The sequence below is a fragment of the Quercus suber genome, unplaced genomic scaffold, assembly GCF_002906115.3.
Source record: "Quercus suber isolate HL8 unplaced genomic scaffold, Cork oak 2.0 scaffold_73, whole genome shotgun sequence".
NCBI lineage: Eukaryota > Viridiplantae > Streptophyta > Magnoliopsida > Fagales > Fagaceae > Quercus > Quercus suber.
The window spans coordinates 1223405-1240262 of NW_027069538.1; the positions used below are offsets into that span (position 1 = coordinate 1223405).

Consider the following 16858-nt stretch of genomic DNA (forward strand, 5'->3'; position numbering starts at 1 on the left):
TTTATTTCAAATATTGAACTCTCAACTTTTTGAAGATAAGCTACCTTTTATTTATTTATTTATTTTTACATTATTANTCATGAATTTGTGCATGAAAGAGTTTATCAAACACTTTATATATATATAATAATAATAATAATAATAATAATAATAATAATAATAAATTTCTACCCAAAAAAATATATAGTAATGTAGAGACATGATTTTCAGACCAGGCCCAAAATGTATGAGATCTTGGCCCCAGTGAGCTCAGTGCAATGAATTTGTAGAGAATGAATCAAAGAGCTAGGCTTTAGTGCATAGATAACAGTTAATATGGTGTTTATGACAATCAAACAGAAATGAACTGAATTTATCAAAGAAAGTTTGTCCTCGACACAATCAGAGGGGCTTGTTTCTAGTAAAATTGGATAAGAATGGTTACAAGATTCTTGAGATGCTACATCTGCTTCTCTCTCAATTGCCGGCCCCTTTTTCTCTAATTCTCTCCTTATTTATACTATATCTATTCCTTCACCTTTACCCAACACGTGGACAATTGATGGTTTATACTGATACTTGTCCCATTAGCCCCTCTAGAAGTCTTCTGGGTGGTTGTAAGGCTACAATAATACTGTGCAAATGTCACTTCCTCATTAATGCAGCTAGGGAGTTAGCTGGGGTGCATTCAATGCGTGACAGCAATTTTTCTAAGATATTTTGGGATTCTTCTGTCTTTTGTGCCTGTAATGCTTATTATATTTCCAAAACTTCATGGACCGCACCTCTAGATGGCAAGCATCCTTTACGGACCTCAGCCTTGGCTAGCCGAGGACAAGCTCATCCTTAGCAAAAACTCCTAAGCCATTATGTTCAATATTGTCTTTCTTATCCACTAGCATGGGTTTCCTTGGCTATACTTACCCATCTTTGGACGGTCCCTTATCCTCGGCTTGGCCTTAAGCCCAAAATCCAGTTGTATGATCTGGGCTCATGACCCCACAATAATAATAAATGATAGTGAGGGTCCAAATCCTTTACTTTAATGTATTAAAATAATAATAATAAATATAGTTTAATTATACGCTTAATATCCAGAAATTTGGATGCTACAGTAGTTTATACAGCAGTGAGTCAATGACTAAAAAATATTCAAACTGCTTTTCGGTAAAACTTGAAAAATCACGATTACTTAGCAAAATAATTCTTTAAAAGGGGGAGTGTAATTTGCGCTTTTCTTTATTATCAAAGTTGCTTTTTTTTTTTTAATCAAATAAATAAAAGTTGATTTGTTTTAAAAAGGAAAAAAGTTCATAAAATTTATTTTAAAAAATGCAAAATATTTTTATCTAACTTGTGCAATACATGTAAAATGTTGTAATACTTGTGCAATAAATAGTGTGGGAGGGGAAGTGGCAGGTTGGATTCGAATCACAAACATCTGTGGGAACTGATATGGCAAGGGCAACATTTGAGGCATGCAAGCTGTGCATGCTAAAGCTTTAAGGCCTATGCGAGCACACTGCCACTGATATCATCCTGAAGCGTTTTAAATCAAAATAATCTACCGTTAAAAACAGTAGAAAGGCTCCTCTAGGCAAGCATGTTATCAAGTATGATGAGGTTGGAAATAAGATCAGCTGACGGAAGTAACCAAACGAGACATTAGTGTGTTTTGATAAGCTTATTTTCATATTGTTCAAAAAAAATACATTTGTAAAGACAATTTCTTATTGGATGATGTAAAACATGAGTTTTATACCTTATCCTTATCAAATTCAGACTCTTCATGAGTAACTGTATATTCCCTTTATAAAATTAAAATAAACTAAACCAACGAGGGCCATAGAGTGACCATTAGAGGGTCAACAATGTAGGTGATGCAGCAAACTAATGTAACAAAATTAATTAAATCTTTATTCATATAAAAACATGCATGGTACAAACATACATGATGGATCAAATGACCTTGCAGTCAATGCAGCTATAAAGATCCAAACAACTTGGATAACTAAAGATGTATATTGCCAAGACAAAGGAAAAAAATTCTCTCTCAAGGGGTTTGGACTTTTCGGCAATATGAAAGGACCATCACAAAGTCCTTGGCAGAAGAGCCAACAGATGCCGGTACTTTTTTCGAAGTTGATGCTGTCCTAAACCACAGATCTACTAAGTTCTGTAGTTGCAACGATGGAACCACTGGCTGACCCCGGCACATTATCTCCACCTACAATCAAAGAAATAAAAACTAAAATATAAGTGACAATATATCCCTGAATTATCACAAGTATCATTACTCATTGCTTCCTTGTCAAGTGGTGAACATTCATCTAACACACTGTACACATACAAATAAGTAGTCATTTAGGCGCCTTTCCTACTAATGATTACCTTACCCGAAGACGAATGACATTTGCTAGGTGACTTGCCTACAAAACATGTCTTTTACTCAAGCAAGATTGAAATTTACACAAACATCATAGCGCAACTGCCAGGGGACTGGTAGAAATCACACATTCCATCACTAAGACCCTAAAACAAAGTATTAGTCTTCTGGCTATGACAACAATTGAGACTTTTACATGTCTTTGTGATTTATTAACAATGCTCAAGGCTAATGTTGGTGCAGTATAAAATAGTAATTTGCCTATGACTAGATATAGCAACCAAGGACAACAAACCTAAGAGGAGCAATTAAGTTTGATCTTTTATATGGTTAAAACAGTTATTCTTCTATGATTAGGTTTTCATTTATCAATATACTTCTTGAATTTGTTACAAGATCAAGTGTGGGTAGTTTTTTTTCAACATCCCATAAATCCTTGGAATACAGCTGAATCAGACATCCTAATCAGGTAGCATCCACACCACAAACATTCTTATATTTTAGGGAACAACTAGTTTGTTGATGATTGTCAATCTAAGCATTATAGTGAGAAATAAAGAGAAAGGGAGAGGAAATCAACGGAAAGAATTTTAGCGTGCCTACATTCACAGGAATGGTGCAAATTCTTCATTATCACCAACAAATAGGGTTCACAGCATATGTATACTCCCAAAAAAAAAAAAAAAACCGTGGGGGCGTTCACGCCTGCACTCCCAACCTATTATTCGTCCCTGGCACAACAGACTTAGACTAAGCTAAATAGGCCTCCAGCCTAGAGAGAAATATTTAGGGGCTGGCGGGTGGAGGAAGCAACTTCTAGAGGTTAAGGGCAGCAAAGATACGGGTAAGACTGGCTAGTCAAAATGTTTTGTACATGCCCTTCGAGACCAATAAATGCACCAGTATGGAGGAATGATTTGTTTTTAAATGGAAACACTACAAGGACATAGGAAAGTGCAAATAGAACACAATTTAGAAGAGAGAGGAAAGGCATAATCATTAGGGATAAAATTGAAAACATGTGCTAGATAGAGCTAAATGGCAAAAAAGGATTCATGGTCAATCCAAATAATTAGCACTATATTAAGTTGATATTAACTTATTAACTTCAAATATTTAATAGTTTCAATCATTATTTTCCTATGAGTACCATGAAACATGGTGGGCTTTAAACAACTTGCAGTAAGGAAAACTTGACAACAACAACTGTAGAATGTAAAGAACCACAAGCTAACAAGTGACTACAAAGGACATCTTTCACATTTTCTCTTAATACATATATGTGGCAGTTCAATAGAAAACATTAAATTGTTATTGTTATTATTGTCTTCAGGAGGAATATATTAGGCCCAAAAGATGCATTATCATACCAACATAAATCAATACTTAAAACAGTTGGTGTAAAGTAAAGCCCCAGGGAAGACACAAGCTGAATATTTCTTGAGCAAATTTTTGCTTTCATTTTTATTTCCATGATTTCAGCAAAAAATAATGAAGACATGTCATATGTAGCAAGTAGCAACACTTGATAGAAACCAAAAATATATTTAATAAAAATCACATAGAAAAAAAACATCCAGACATCCTCAGGTTTCTGGCAAGGCAAGGAAGATGTACACACCTCAGCTTCACTTGTAAGATCAAGTTTCTTCATAAGATACTTTTGGATAAATGATACAGGCATTTTCCATCCTGTTAAAGAAAAATAGAGAGTCAACAAAACATAAGACATTTTACTGATAAGCAAAGCAATCCCCAAGAGAATTGCCGACTTCATCATTCTTCTTTGAACAAACAATTTTGCAAAAATTACAACATTAACTTTGACACTATCCTTTCTCAAAAAAAAAAAAAAAATTTGACACTATCAAANCCCCAGGGAAGACACAAGCTGAATATTTCTTGAGCAAATTTTTGCTTTCATTTTTATTTTCCATGATTTCAGCAAAAAATAATGAAGACATGTCATATGTAGCAAGTAGCAACACTTGATAGAAACCAAAAATATATTTAATAAAAATCACATAGAAAAAAACATCCAGACATCCTCAGGTTTCTGGCAAGGCAAGGAAGATGTACACACTTCAGCTTCACTTGTAAGATCAAGTTTCTTCATAAGATACTTTTGGATAAATGATACAGGCATTTTGCCATCCTGTTAAAGAAAAATAGAGAGTCAACAAAACATAAGACATTTTACTGATGAAGCAAAGCAATCTCCAAGAGAATTGCCGACTTCATCATTCTTCTTTGAACAAACAATTTTGCAAAAATTACACCATATAACTTTGACACTATCAAACATTAGACCATTGCTTAACAATTATGTAATGGTTCAAGTTTTAATACAGCAAGCTAGGTAAGACAGAGAGTACTCAAGAAAAAAAGGAAACACACATGAAGACAGTCATAACTCATAACGAATATGCTACAGCCAATGAGTTCTAGTTCAAATGGCACCTCATTCCTTGTAAAAGCAAGGTAGAGGGCAAGACAGTCATTCATTCTACTTCATTCCTAGCTTCCCAACCTAAACACAAAAAGCTTTTCCAAAATCTAAACCATGATGCTCAATCCCTCTACATGTATCCAATGGGTTTTTTTTTTTTTTTTTTTTTTTTGGGGGGGGGTGGGCCGGGGGTGGGGGGTGGGGGAGGGGTGGGATTCAGTTATTTATTATAAAAATAAAATTTCTTTTATTCAGCGGATAAAACATAATCTTGATACCACCCTTTATTCTAACCAAGTCATGCAAACTGACAGCATGGTCACAATATTCAACATTGTGTCCAATAATGGCAAAATAACACAAGACCAGTGATACATGGAAGTAAATGAAAAGAAAAGCTACTTGCTTGCATATATTACATTCACAATACTTGTAATCAAGATATATGAAGTTTGAGAATATATAACCTAAAGATCATCTTATTTATCATATCAAAATTAAGGGTAAACACATTCCAAATTCCCTTGGACCTAGGAGAAAATACAGCCATCTTTTTTTTTTTTTTTTTGGGACATTACAGTTCACTCCATGTTACAGGATTCTATTAAAAGAAAAAGTGAATGTCAATCACCCACCACCCCAAAAAACCACACCCAAAAAAAGGCTCATATAACATGTGTGATAGATTGATTTGCAGGTATTGGAGTATAAAAAAGGTTATGATATTACCATGAATCTCGTGATAACAAAACTAGGTATTTCTAGCATTTCATATTATTCTTACACCTGTGGTGTGGAATCATATTTCCTCAAACTACCAGATAGAACACATTTGTGGATACTTTCCAGAATGCTAATCGCTGAATATTTCTTTTCTCAGGTATAGGCCTCAACCTAATCCATATTATCACTAAACAGATGTAATACAAACCTGCATTTTGTATCAGCTAGTCACACATTTACACATGTTCAAATACTAAAAACGTTGACATGGTAGAACCTCAAAGCATGAAATGGGACCAAAGATACTCACTTTATCCTCAAGTAACATGCAGATATCTGTGGCAAGGAAACATCTCCTTTCCTATATAAATGTATTTGAAAAACATTAATGATATAACCATAAATAAAATCCCCGAAGAATGGAAAACCATAAAATGACATAGTAATATAGAATTTTACCGGTCTTCAGAAGCAACCAATGAGAACCAAATTGGACTATTTTTTCTGTTGCGCTTAGAACCTGCAACATCTAGCATGGCTTGTGCCGAGGGGTGAAGCTTCCCAGATGCCGCTGTGCTTTTTCGACTGGCTGCACGCAACCTTCTACGCTTCACTGGCCCTGGAAGTAAGGTTGTTCCATTATTTTCATCCTGTGCTTTCATATTTTGTCCATTCTCCTTTGTTTTGCTTTTAGACATATATACTTCATTGTCAAGAACACTGGGTGATTCTGCTCTGGCTTTGGTTTCAGACATATATACTTCACTATCATGGGCACTGGCTTGCTCTGATTTGGCAAGGGATGGCCCTTGTGAATTTGACTTAGAGGACTTGGTTCTGTTCGCAGCTTCAACCAGACAGTTCAAGGGTGTCCACAGATCGGCTTTTCCTTCAATTATTTCCACATCATTCTCTGTGTCTTCATTATGCTTTTTCTCATTAGAAGGCTCAGCAACTGAAAAATTCTGCAACATTTCATAATGTTTTAGAACTATAATTACAGTACAAGTATGTAATTGCAGTAGAGGAAAGTTTAAAAGTAGAAACAAAATCAAATTTTAAGTCACACAAGTACAAAGGATCAAACATATGTCTTACTTTACCTGCCTTTTATTTCGAGTAATTTTGTTTTGAGAATCATGTGAGCTGGAGCTCAAAGGATGATCCTCTGCAGAATCTTCTTTCTTGGTATGTTCCTCAACAGAAAAACCACCTCGTATAGCAGCTTTTCTTGCAGCTTTTGTTCTCCTTCCAGTCAAACCAGTCTGCATCGGCACTTTGGGAGTGCTGACCACCAATGAAGATAGTGATCTCTCTTTCCTTTTAACTGGCAGTGAATTTGTAGGTGTAACTTCAGGGGCTTCAACTTTTCTTCTCTTCAGAGGGAAAATTTTGGCCCTTATATCTTGCAGGTTGTGGTCTGGCCTGCATATGATCAATGAAAAGCCTCTAGTGTGAACACATGACAACACAAAGCGTCAGCACATACAGACATCTTTATATCTATTTTGGCATACACATAACATTACAATTGAAAAACGGTATCTAGAACTATGTGGGCCTATCTAAAAAGTTATACTAACTTGAAACAAAGAAGAAACAAGAATAACATAAATTATGGTATTGAAAAAGCACTAATTTTCTAAACAGTTCAAACATCATACAATCACAATTTTTTTTAGAACCATTTCCAGATGAACATGCAGCCTCTATGAAATGATATGCTAGCAGGAATTTCTAGCTGTGTCTATAATAGGCAGAGATAAAATGGCAGAACCAGTATATCATAAAAATGAAACTATAAAAGTTGGGGAGAACAACTAGAAGTAGACCATGATCTAGAGCTGACAGTAATGTTATAAGTGTCATCTTTGTCCTTTAAGGAAATAATTTGATATAAATTGCTAAACAGCAAGGGCAAACCTAGATTAATTATGTGATTGTGATTTATCCAGCAAACCTTTCATTCTCAAAAAAATTCTTAAAAATAAGATGGAGCCCAATCTGATAGATATTTTGCATCAATTCTATGCATTTACCCATACTTATAGTCTTGAAAAACATACAAGGAATTCAACAATTACTTGATGCTCAGAATCGAGAGAGAGAGAGAGAGAGAGAGAGAGGGATCATAAAATATACAAAAGGACTAACCTGAGTTTCTCCACCGGAAGACAACCCAGATCAATGTTGCATACAGGACAGCAATCCATCTCCTCATCTGAGAGCTTCTCATATATGCACTTCCTGCAAACTGGTTTGAAGTTTGAAATTATAAGTGTCAGAAATGATTGTAGACAGAGCCAAAAACATTCCAGGAGATAAAAAATTTTAGCATTTAATTTTTTCAATACTGTGACAATGTATAGTGTTGAATTTAATCTAACACATACTAAGAAAATGAAGAAGAAATAAAAAGTAATTCAACACGGTCAAGCCAACCAGAATACAAAGACCATGTTGAGATGAATGATGAGCTTGTTTTTATTTTTAATTTTTTGATAAGTAGAGATAAGATTATCCTTTCTAATCAGAAAATAATCTCTTATGTACAAGCAATTCATAAGAACATAATTATCCTATGAAAGATATCTTTATAATTTTCAAAAGCAGCTTAACAGTTACAACAGAACCATATAGCTCACAGCCAATGCATAATGATTGGAGAAAATGACGACTTCCTTCTAAGTTCTAACATTGGTGGTGATGACTGCCATAGCAGGCAGTCCCCGCCACAAACCATAACAATTTTACTGAAATATTCACAAAAGCTGGCATTGGGAACTTTACAGTGCAGCCAGCAAACAGTTTGAGGAAGAACAGGATTAAATACCAAAAGAATCAAGAATTGTGGTCTAGTTTCGATGTGGGGCCTCCCTGGCACCTTTCATAGATAACTTTAGTTATTATTGAATCCTAGCATTAAGTTTCTTTAGGTAAGAAAGTTGCTGGTTCAGGTTTAATTACATTTTAAGCTTCTTTACATTGTTATTGACTACTATTTTAATTTCCATGTTTTCAAGACTGGGCTGTGATAGGCTGTACTAGAGGCCCATCAGTCTTATCGTATGTTCTGAGTCCCTTTAGTGTTTAGTTTATAAGTTCTTCATTACTTTTCATTGTTACTAAGAGTCCTAGTCTTTATAGGAATAGACTATATAGGAGTCCTATTCTTTCTATGACAATCTCTAGCAAAAGCCTATATAAAAGTTTGATTGTAGTCAATAACATTCATAGAGAGATTAAATTTAAAAAAATTCCAGCAACTTATTTTATGTTTTGAGGGTGTGATTGTCTTCTTCCTAAGTGTGATTATTTAGGAAACCTAGGTGTGATTGCCTAGGGCTTATCTCTCTTTGTTTCTTGTTCTATTCACCATTTTTAACACCAAATAGCCATCAAATTCATTCAAGATCCAATCCTTTTATTACTTAATCCTACCTAAACCCTTTATATCAAACCCTATTCAAGAACCCTTTGAGATATAATCAAGAATCCTAAGTTTGTTCTGAATTTCTAAAGATCCTACATCACTTTAACATTCTCATGTTTGAAAAGGATGGCCTTGAACAGCCTTGGTTAGTATCTTTAAACTTTAGACATACATATTGAGGATGAGCTATAGATTCCCAGACATATAGCATAAGCTTAAGATCCTCATATGTCCTATGGATGGGCCTTACACCATGGTTTTCATAAGCAAAAAAACAAATGAACTGAGCCAGGCAAATCAGATCAATAACTCATTACAAAGACAGGAACGTAGTATGGATGGCCAACAGTGGATCACTAAAATTTAAGGGTAACATATTAAACAGATAACAGAGTACAACAACCATAAAAAAAACTGATCCTAGTGAATGATACAACAATCCAGTAGCAATCCTAGACCTATAAGCAAGATCATTGTAGTTGACCTCTTAAAGGGCAAAGTCACATCCACTGGAGCTTTGTAGAATAAGAAATATCATTATGCATAAGAATTGACTCCACAAGTACTGATTGGGATGTATCCTGAATCAACTAACAAGATTGACCAAAAAATAGACAACGTGCAAGAATATATCAAATTATCAAGTCTAGTGAAAGGGTGCATCATATCTGAATCTCTATCTAATTGTCAAAGGATTCATAAGAGTATCAAACTTACAATTAATAATGACCTTTTCTATAATTTAAAAGAAAAAAAAAGTAGGACTTCTGAACTCTCGGTTGATGAGAAGATAACACAATCCTATTTAGAATGATAACTCTGATCAAGATATGAAGCAATGGATTGATACATCATTTTACATGTAAATAAACACTACATAGACTGGGTAGTATAACAGCTCTGATGAGAAAGAGAAGATAAAAGCCTCAAAGAAATTACAAAGACATATCATCGTCAATTTGCAGACACAATTATTGCAGTCAGATATTCCTCAAACAGGAGATGAATAAATATGACTTCAGACTTGAGTTTTCAGACCCAAAAAAGAACTTAGAAGCCTGTCCAAGGGCTCAACTAATCAACCCCAAAAACTTTGATTGAGAAGGGATCCATATTAATCATTGATCTTGTATTAGTTATTGTGTAGTACATTCTAAAATTTTTCAACATATAATATTCTAGTTGAGCTAGGGAAAACATGTAAGTATAAGATCACCATATTCACTAGAAATTCATGAAATTTTATGTAAGTATTTTATTTAAAAAGAACGGAAAATCACATACAAGAGGTGTGTGTCTACCCCATCGTAAAGAATACAATCATATATACACAAAGTCAAAATGTATAAAATAAAAACATGACATCAAGGGGATGCTACCCAAGGCAGCCATCCAATCATACAAGGACCTCAACAGAAACTCTTTGATTACAAAAGTTGGTCGCTCAACACCATCAAATTTCCTCCTACAACTTTTGTGCCAAAGCGTCCACAATATACATAATGGAATAACTTGTCAAACTTTAGCAACCTTATGATGACGGAAGTGTCCTTGCCAACATTCTAGGAAATCAATCACAGATTTTAGCATCACCAAAACTATCCCAAACAAAGCCAAAAAAAAAAAAAAAAAAAAAAAAGAGAGAGAGAGAGAGAGAGAGAGAGGGATCATAAAATATACAAAAGGACTAACCTGAGTTTCTCCACCGGAAGACAACCCAGATCAATGTTGCATACAGGACAGCAATCCATCTCCTCATCTGAGAGCTTCTCATATATGCACTTCCTGCAAACTGGTTTGAAGTTTGAAATTATAAGTGTCAGAAATGATTGTAGACAGAGCCAAAAACATTCCAGGAGATAAAAAATTTTAGCATTTAATTTTTTCAATACTGTGACAATGTATAGTGTTGAATTTAATCTAACACATACTAAGAAAATGAAGAAGAAATAAAAAGTACTTCAACACTGTCAAGCCAACCAGAATAGAAAGACCATGTTGAGATGAATGATGAGCTTGTTTTTATTTTTAATTTTTTGATAAGTAGAGATAAGATTATCCTTTCTAATCAGAAAATAATCTCTTATGTACAAGCAATTCATAAGAACATAATTATCCTATGAAAGATATCTTTATAATTTTCAAAAGCAGCTTAACAGTTACAACAGAACCATATAGCTCACAGCCAATGCATAATGATTGGAGAAAATGATGACTTCCTTCTAAGTTCTAACATTGGTGGTGATGACTGCCATAGCAGGCAGTCCCTGCTACAAACCATAACAATTTTACTGAAATATTCACAAAAGCTGGCATTGGGAACTTTACAGTGCAGCCAGCAAAGAGTTTGAGGAAGAACAGGATTAAATACCAAAAGATTCAAGAATTGTGGTCTAGTTTCGATGTGGGGCCTCCCTGGCACCTTTCATAGATAACTTTAGTTATTATTGAATCCTAGCATTAAGTTTCTTTAGGTAAGAAAGTTGCTGGTTCAGTTTTAATTACATTTTAAGCTTCTTTACATTGTTATTGACTACTATTTTAATTTCCATGTTTTCAAGACTGGGCTGTGATAGGCTGTACTTGAGGCCCATCAGTCTTATTGTATGTTCTGAGTCCCTTTAGTGTTTAGTTTATAAGTTCTTCATTACTTTTCATTTTTACTAAGAGTCCTAGTCTTTATAGGAATAGACTATATAGGAGTCCTATTCTTTCTATGACAATCTCTAGCAAAAGCCTATATAAAAGTTTGATTGTAGTCAATAACATTCATAGAGAGATTAAATTTAAAAAAATTCCAGCAACTTATTTTATGTTTTGAGGGTGTGATTGTCTTCTTCCTAAGTGTGATTATTTAGGAAACCTAGGTGTGATTGCCTAGGGCTTATCTCTCTTTGTTTCTTGTTCTATTCACCATTTTTAACACCAAATAGCCATCAAATTCATTCAAGATCCAATCCTTTTATTACTTAATCCTACCTAAACCCTTTATATCAAACCCTATTCAAGAACCCTTTGAGATATAATCAAGAATCCTAAGTTTGTTCTGAATTTCTAAAGATCCTACGTCACTTTAACGTTCTCATGTTTGAAAAGGATGGCCTTGAACAGCCTTGGTTAGTATCTTTAAACTTTAGACATACATATTGAGGATGAGCTATAGATTCCCAGACATATAGCATAAGCTTAAGATCCTCATATGTCCTATGGATGGGCCTTACACCATGGTTTTCATAAGCAAAAAAACAAATGAACTGAGCCAGGCAAATCAGATCAATAACTCATTACAAAGACAGGAATGTAGTATGGATGGCCAACAGTGGATCACTAAAATTAAGGGTAACATATTAAACAGATAACAGAGTACAACAACCATAAAAAAAACTGATCCTAGTGAATGATACAACAATCCAGTAGCAATCCTAGACCTATAATCAAGATCATTGTAGTTGACCTCTTAATGGGCAAAGTCACATCCACTGGAGCTTTGTAGAATAAGAAATATCATTATGCATAAGAATTGACTCCACAAGTACTGATTGGGATGTATCCTGAATCAACTAACAAGATTGACCAAAAAATAGACAACGTGCAAGAATATATCAAATTATCAAGTCTAGTGAAAGGGTGCATCATATCTGAATCTCTATCTAATTGTCAAAGGATTCATAAGAGTATCAAACTTACAATTAATAATGACCTTTTCTATAATTTAAAAGAAAAAAAAGTAGGACTTCTGAACTCTCAGTTGATGAGAAGATAACACAATCCTATTTAGAATGATAACTCTCATCAAGACATGAAGCAATGGATTGATACATCGTTTTACATGTAAATAAGCACTACATAGATTGGGTAGTATAACAGCTCTGATGAGAAAGAGAAAATAAAAGCCTCAAAGAAATTACAAAGACATATCATCGTCAATTTGCAGACACAATTATTGCAGTCAGATATTCCTCAAACAGGAGATGAATAAATATGACTTCAGACTTGAGTTTTCAGACCCAAAAAAGAACTTAGAAGCCTGTCCAAGGGCTCAACTAATCAACCCCAAAAACTTTGATTGAGAAGGGATCCATATTAAACATTGATCTTGTATTAGTTATTGTGTAGTACATTCTAAAATTTTTCAACATATAATATTCTAGTCGAGCAAGGGAAAACATGTAAATATAAGATCACCATATTCACTAGTAATTCATGAAATTTTATATAAGTATTTATTTAAAAAGAACGGAAAATCACATACAAGAGGTGTGTGTCTACCCCATCGTAAAGAATACAATCATATATACACAAAGTCAAAATGCATAAAATCAAAACATGACATCAAGGGGATGCTACCCAAGGCAGCCATCCAATCATACAAGGACCTCAACAGAAACTCTTCGATTTCAAAAGTTGGTCGCTCAACACCATCAAATTTCCACCTACAACTTTTGTGCCAAAGCGTCCACAATATACATAATAGAATAACTTGTCAAACTTTAGCAACCTTATGATGACGGAAGTGTCCTTGCCAACATTCTAGGAAATCAATCACAGATTTTGGCATCACCAAAACTATCCCAAACAAAGCCAAAAAAAAAAAAATGATCAAATATTTGTAGTGATTGAGCAATGAAACAACAGATGGTTAATAGATGCTCCATTCCTTCTATACATACAAAACCAATCAACTATCAATAAATGCCTCTTACAAAGATTTCAACTGTCAAGATTTTTCCCAAAGCTGTTGTTCAAGTAAAAATGCAACCTTTCATGGGACCTTAGCACCCCATATGCTCTTCTAAGGATAAGAGTAAGCTGTGGAATCCATGAGGGCATTATAATATGAACAAACGTCAAATATCCCATTCTTTGTTAACTTCCACAAACATCGTTCCCCACCCAAATACAAGGGAATGTTTTATAGAGCAGCTCAAATAGATTTCCCACTGACTCCGACTCTCAATCTTGGAAAGAATGAATGAACTGAGGGTTCCAAAGCCTAACCCCACCTTTAGATAGGTTGACTAGATAAGAGGCCACTGAAGCGTCCTATCCAAAGATAAAGCATAGAAATCCATAAAGAAAGCTTTAAAAGAATGATCACCACAACATATATTTGTCCAAGACCTCACTCTAGTTTCTCTTAAATCGAACTTTAAGTAATTATAGAAGGATTCCAAAATCCCTCACTTATAATTTTCTCCAAAAAAAAAACTCTATGAAACCTTTAATCCTCTTAATCATCCATCCCACATTCTTCTCCATATTTCACATAAATGACCTTCCCCAAAGATGGTCATGGAATTCCAACAAGGAATATGATTTTAATCAATAACATACCAAATAAATAAGTCGTAGATCATACGTTTAAACTAGCTCGGAAGAAAATTAAACATATAAATCATTATTAATTGGCAGAATTTAAACCAAGACTATGATTTTAGTCAATAATATACCAAATAAATAGGACCTAGAATCTCCTAGGCAGAGAAAGTAAGCAAATAAACAACGTAAAGTTTTCTAGTCAGGCTATGGAAACCATAGTCACTATTAATTCGGGAAATTTCAACCAGGATTATGTTAATCAATAATATACCAAATAAATAAGACCTAAATCATAATTTTAAACCACCTCGAGAAAGTAAACAAGTTAACAACATATAGTTTTTTAGTCAGGGTAGGGAAACCGTAGTCATTAATTCACCATATTTCACCCAGGATTATGACTTTAGCCCATACCCTATCAAGTAAACAAGATCTAGATCACAATTTTAAACAAGCTAGGCAGAAAAGTAAACAAATAAACAACAATGCATGTTTTTCTAGACAGGCCAGAGAAGCCGTATTCATTATTAATTCACAACATTTCGACCAGGATTTATGATTTTAATCAATAAGTATACCAATTATTTAAGAAATCTAAACTAGCAAGGCAGAGAAAGTAAACAAATAAACAACAATACCTGTATGACAAATAAAGTTCACAAATTGCAATACAAGAATATCCCGAACCAAATCAAGAATTTTTTTTTTGGAAAAGAGTGAATAACATTAGAACGCAATTGAAAAATCCACACGTAAGAAATTTGAAATTGCAATTATGTAATTGCAAAATCCACAAATAGCCACAGCCACACAAACTTGACGTACTAAGAGCAAAATCCATAATATGCAAATCACTAATCAAGAACAGAAAAAAACCCATTTCCCCACAGGATATTTCAAGAATTGACACAAAGCATGAAGAACCCAGATCACAAATATGCAATACAAGCACAAACCCAGATCAAAAATTGAACAAATTTAAGCCCAAAACACAGACAGACCAAAGATACTCACACGTGTGAAGGCACAAAGATATGGTTGTAGCTTCCTTCAAGAGCTTGTTACAAAGAGGGCACGTCATGCATGCCTCTACGGTCTCCCTCTTCACTTTCACCACCTGACTCGCCATCACACGCCCTCTCTTTCTCTTTCTCTCTCTTTCTCTCTCTCTCTAGAAGAAGAAGAAGAAGAAGAAGAAGAAGTTTTGGTGTCATTGAATAACTGGACGTGTAAGGAGTTTTGTGGATCTGGGTGTGTGTGAACAAAGTGACGGGTTTTTGGGGTTAGATTACGAGATGGGGTTTGGATTTTTTCATTGTTTTGCGGCAAAATTACGTTGGGGGAGGTTTGGTTTGTTGGGATTTTGGAGGCGTTTGTTTAAGGTTTGTTGTCTTTTTAGTTTTTTTGTTGGCTTTGAGTTTGGATGAAAGAGCATGTAAGAAAATGCATAAAATATACAATGGTACTATGAAGAAGAAGTGCGTATGTGTGTAATAAAAAGACGACTTTTGAGTGCGTGTGTTGCGTGAAGTGTGTTGTGAGTCTTTGAGTTGGAGAGTTGGGAGTTTAAAGTTTAAACTTGAAATTTACTCCATACTACAATGTTGTGGATAAACTGCGCCGTTCACACACTGTTCCGTTTTTTTTGTTTTTTTATTTTGGGTAAAAAGGTTAAAATCTTAAACTCATCAAGTTAAAAAACTAATTAATTATTAGTATAAGCAAGTTCGAATTTCAAACTCTTATAAGTGAATTGATCCTAGAGGGCGATTCATGGATTATCTCTCAGGCTATAACTGAATAAATCCCACTTCCTTCTTCCGTAGTACTGATTTTCTATAGTGTGTTGTCTTTCATCCATGATTTTCGTAAAGTTGAGTTTTTTTATGTTCGAAGATAAAGTAACAGAAATTCTTATTTGTTAGCAAAATATACTTCAGGGAATGTAATTACAGTTTCTAGTATTAAATAAAATTCTTATTCTTTTTATAAAAAAATAAAACACTAATTAATTTTTTGAGGAAACATTATAACTTACTCACCTGTGATTTGGCTGAAATTTAAATTGTCTACCTATGGTTTAAAATCTAACACTTTACTTACTTGATGTTTGACTAAAATTTAAGTTGTCTACTTGTAGTTTGAAATCCCATGATGTAAATGTTATGCTGGATTGTTTTTAATCTTATTTGATCTTGTATTTAAATGTTTTTTGTGTTTTTGGAAGAGAGAGATATAAAAGTTGAGCAAAATTACATATTTAGCCATATTTTTAACCGATGTGAGTTACATAAGTTTGAAATCCCATGATGTAAATGTTATGCTGGATTGTTTTTAATCTTATTTGATCTTGTATTTAAATGTTTTTTGTGTTTTTGGAAGAGAGAGATATAAAAGTTGAGCAAAATTACATATTTAGCCATATTTTTAACCGATGTGAGTTACATAAATTTAACTGAGCTAACCTTCCATAGGTGGGTAAGTTATAATTTACTATAATTTTTTGTGTAGACGGATTTGAATCTCAAATTTCTTTTTTGATGATAAAAAATTTGGAACCCACATGTTC

The 16858-nt window shown here is 34.0% G+C and overlaps 1 protein-coding gene across 2 annotated transcripts; it reads right to left on the reverse strand.

The window, feature by feature from the left end:
- Window positions 1–1870: 1870 nt before the first annotated feature.
- On the reverse strand, window positions 1871–15467 carry LOC112037385 (E3 ubiquitin protein ligase DRIP2). 2 transcript variants are annotated; one of them, XM_065773330.1, is made up of 7 exons: window positions 15304–15467; window positions 10663–10762; window positions 6641–6962; window positions 5997–6502; window positions 5847–5898; window positions 4449–4520; window positions 1871–2206 (listed from the first exon to the last, which is right to left on the reverse strand). In XM_065773330.1, the coding sequence occupies exons 1-7, from the start codon at window positions 15416–15418 to the stop codon at window positions 2033–2035; spliced, it is 1341 nt and encodes a 446-aa protein (XP_065629402.1). In that variant the 5' UTR covers window positions 15419–15467; the 3' UTR covers window positions 1871–2032. The 2 variants fall into 2 exon arrangements, with proteins under 2 accessions (XP_065629402.1, XP_065629401.1); XM_065773329.1 differs by lacking the exons at window positions 10663–10762; window positions 15304–15467 and adding an exon at window positions 7692–7821.
- Window positions 15468–16858: the final 1391 nt, after the last annotated feature.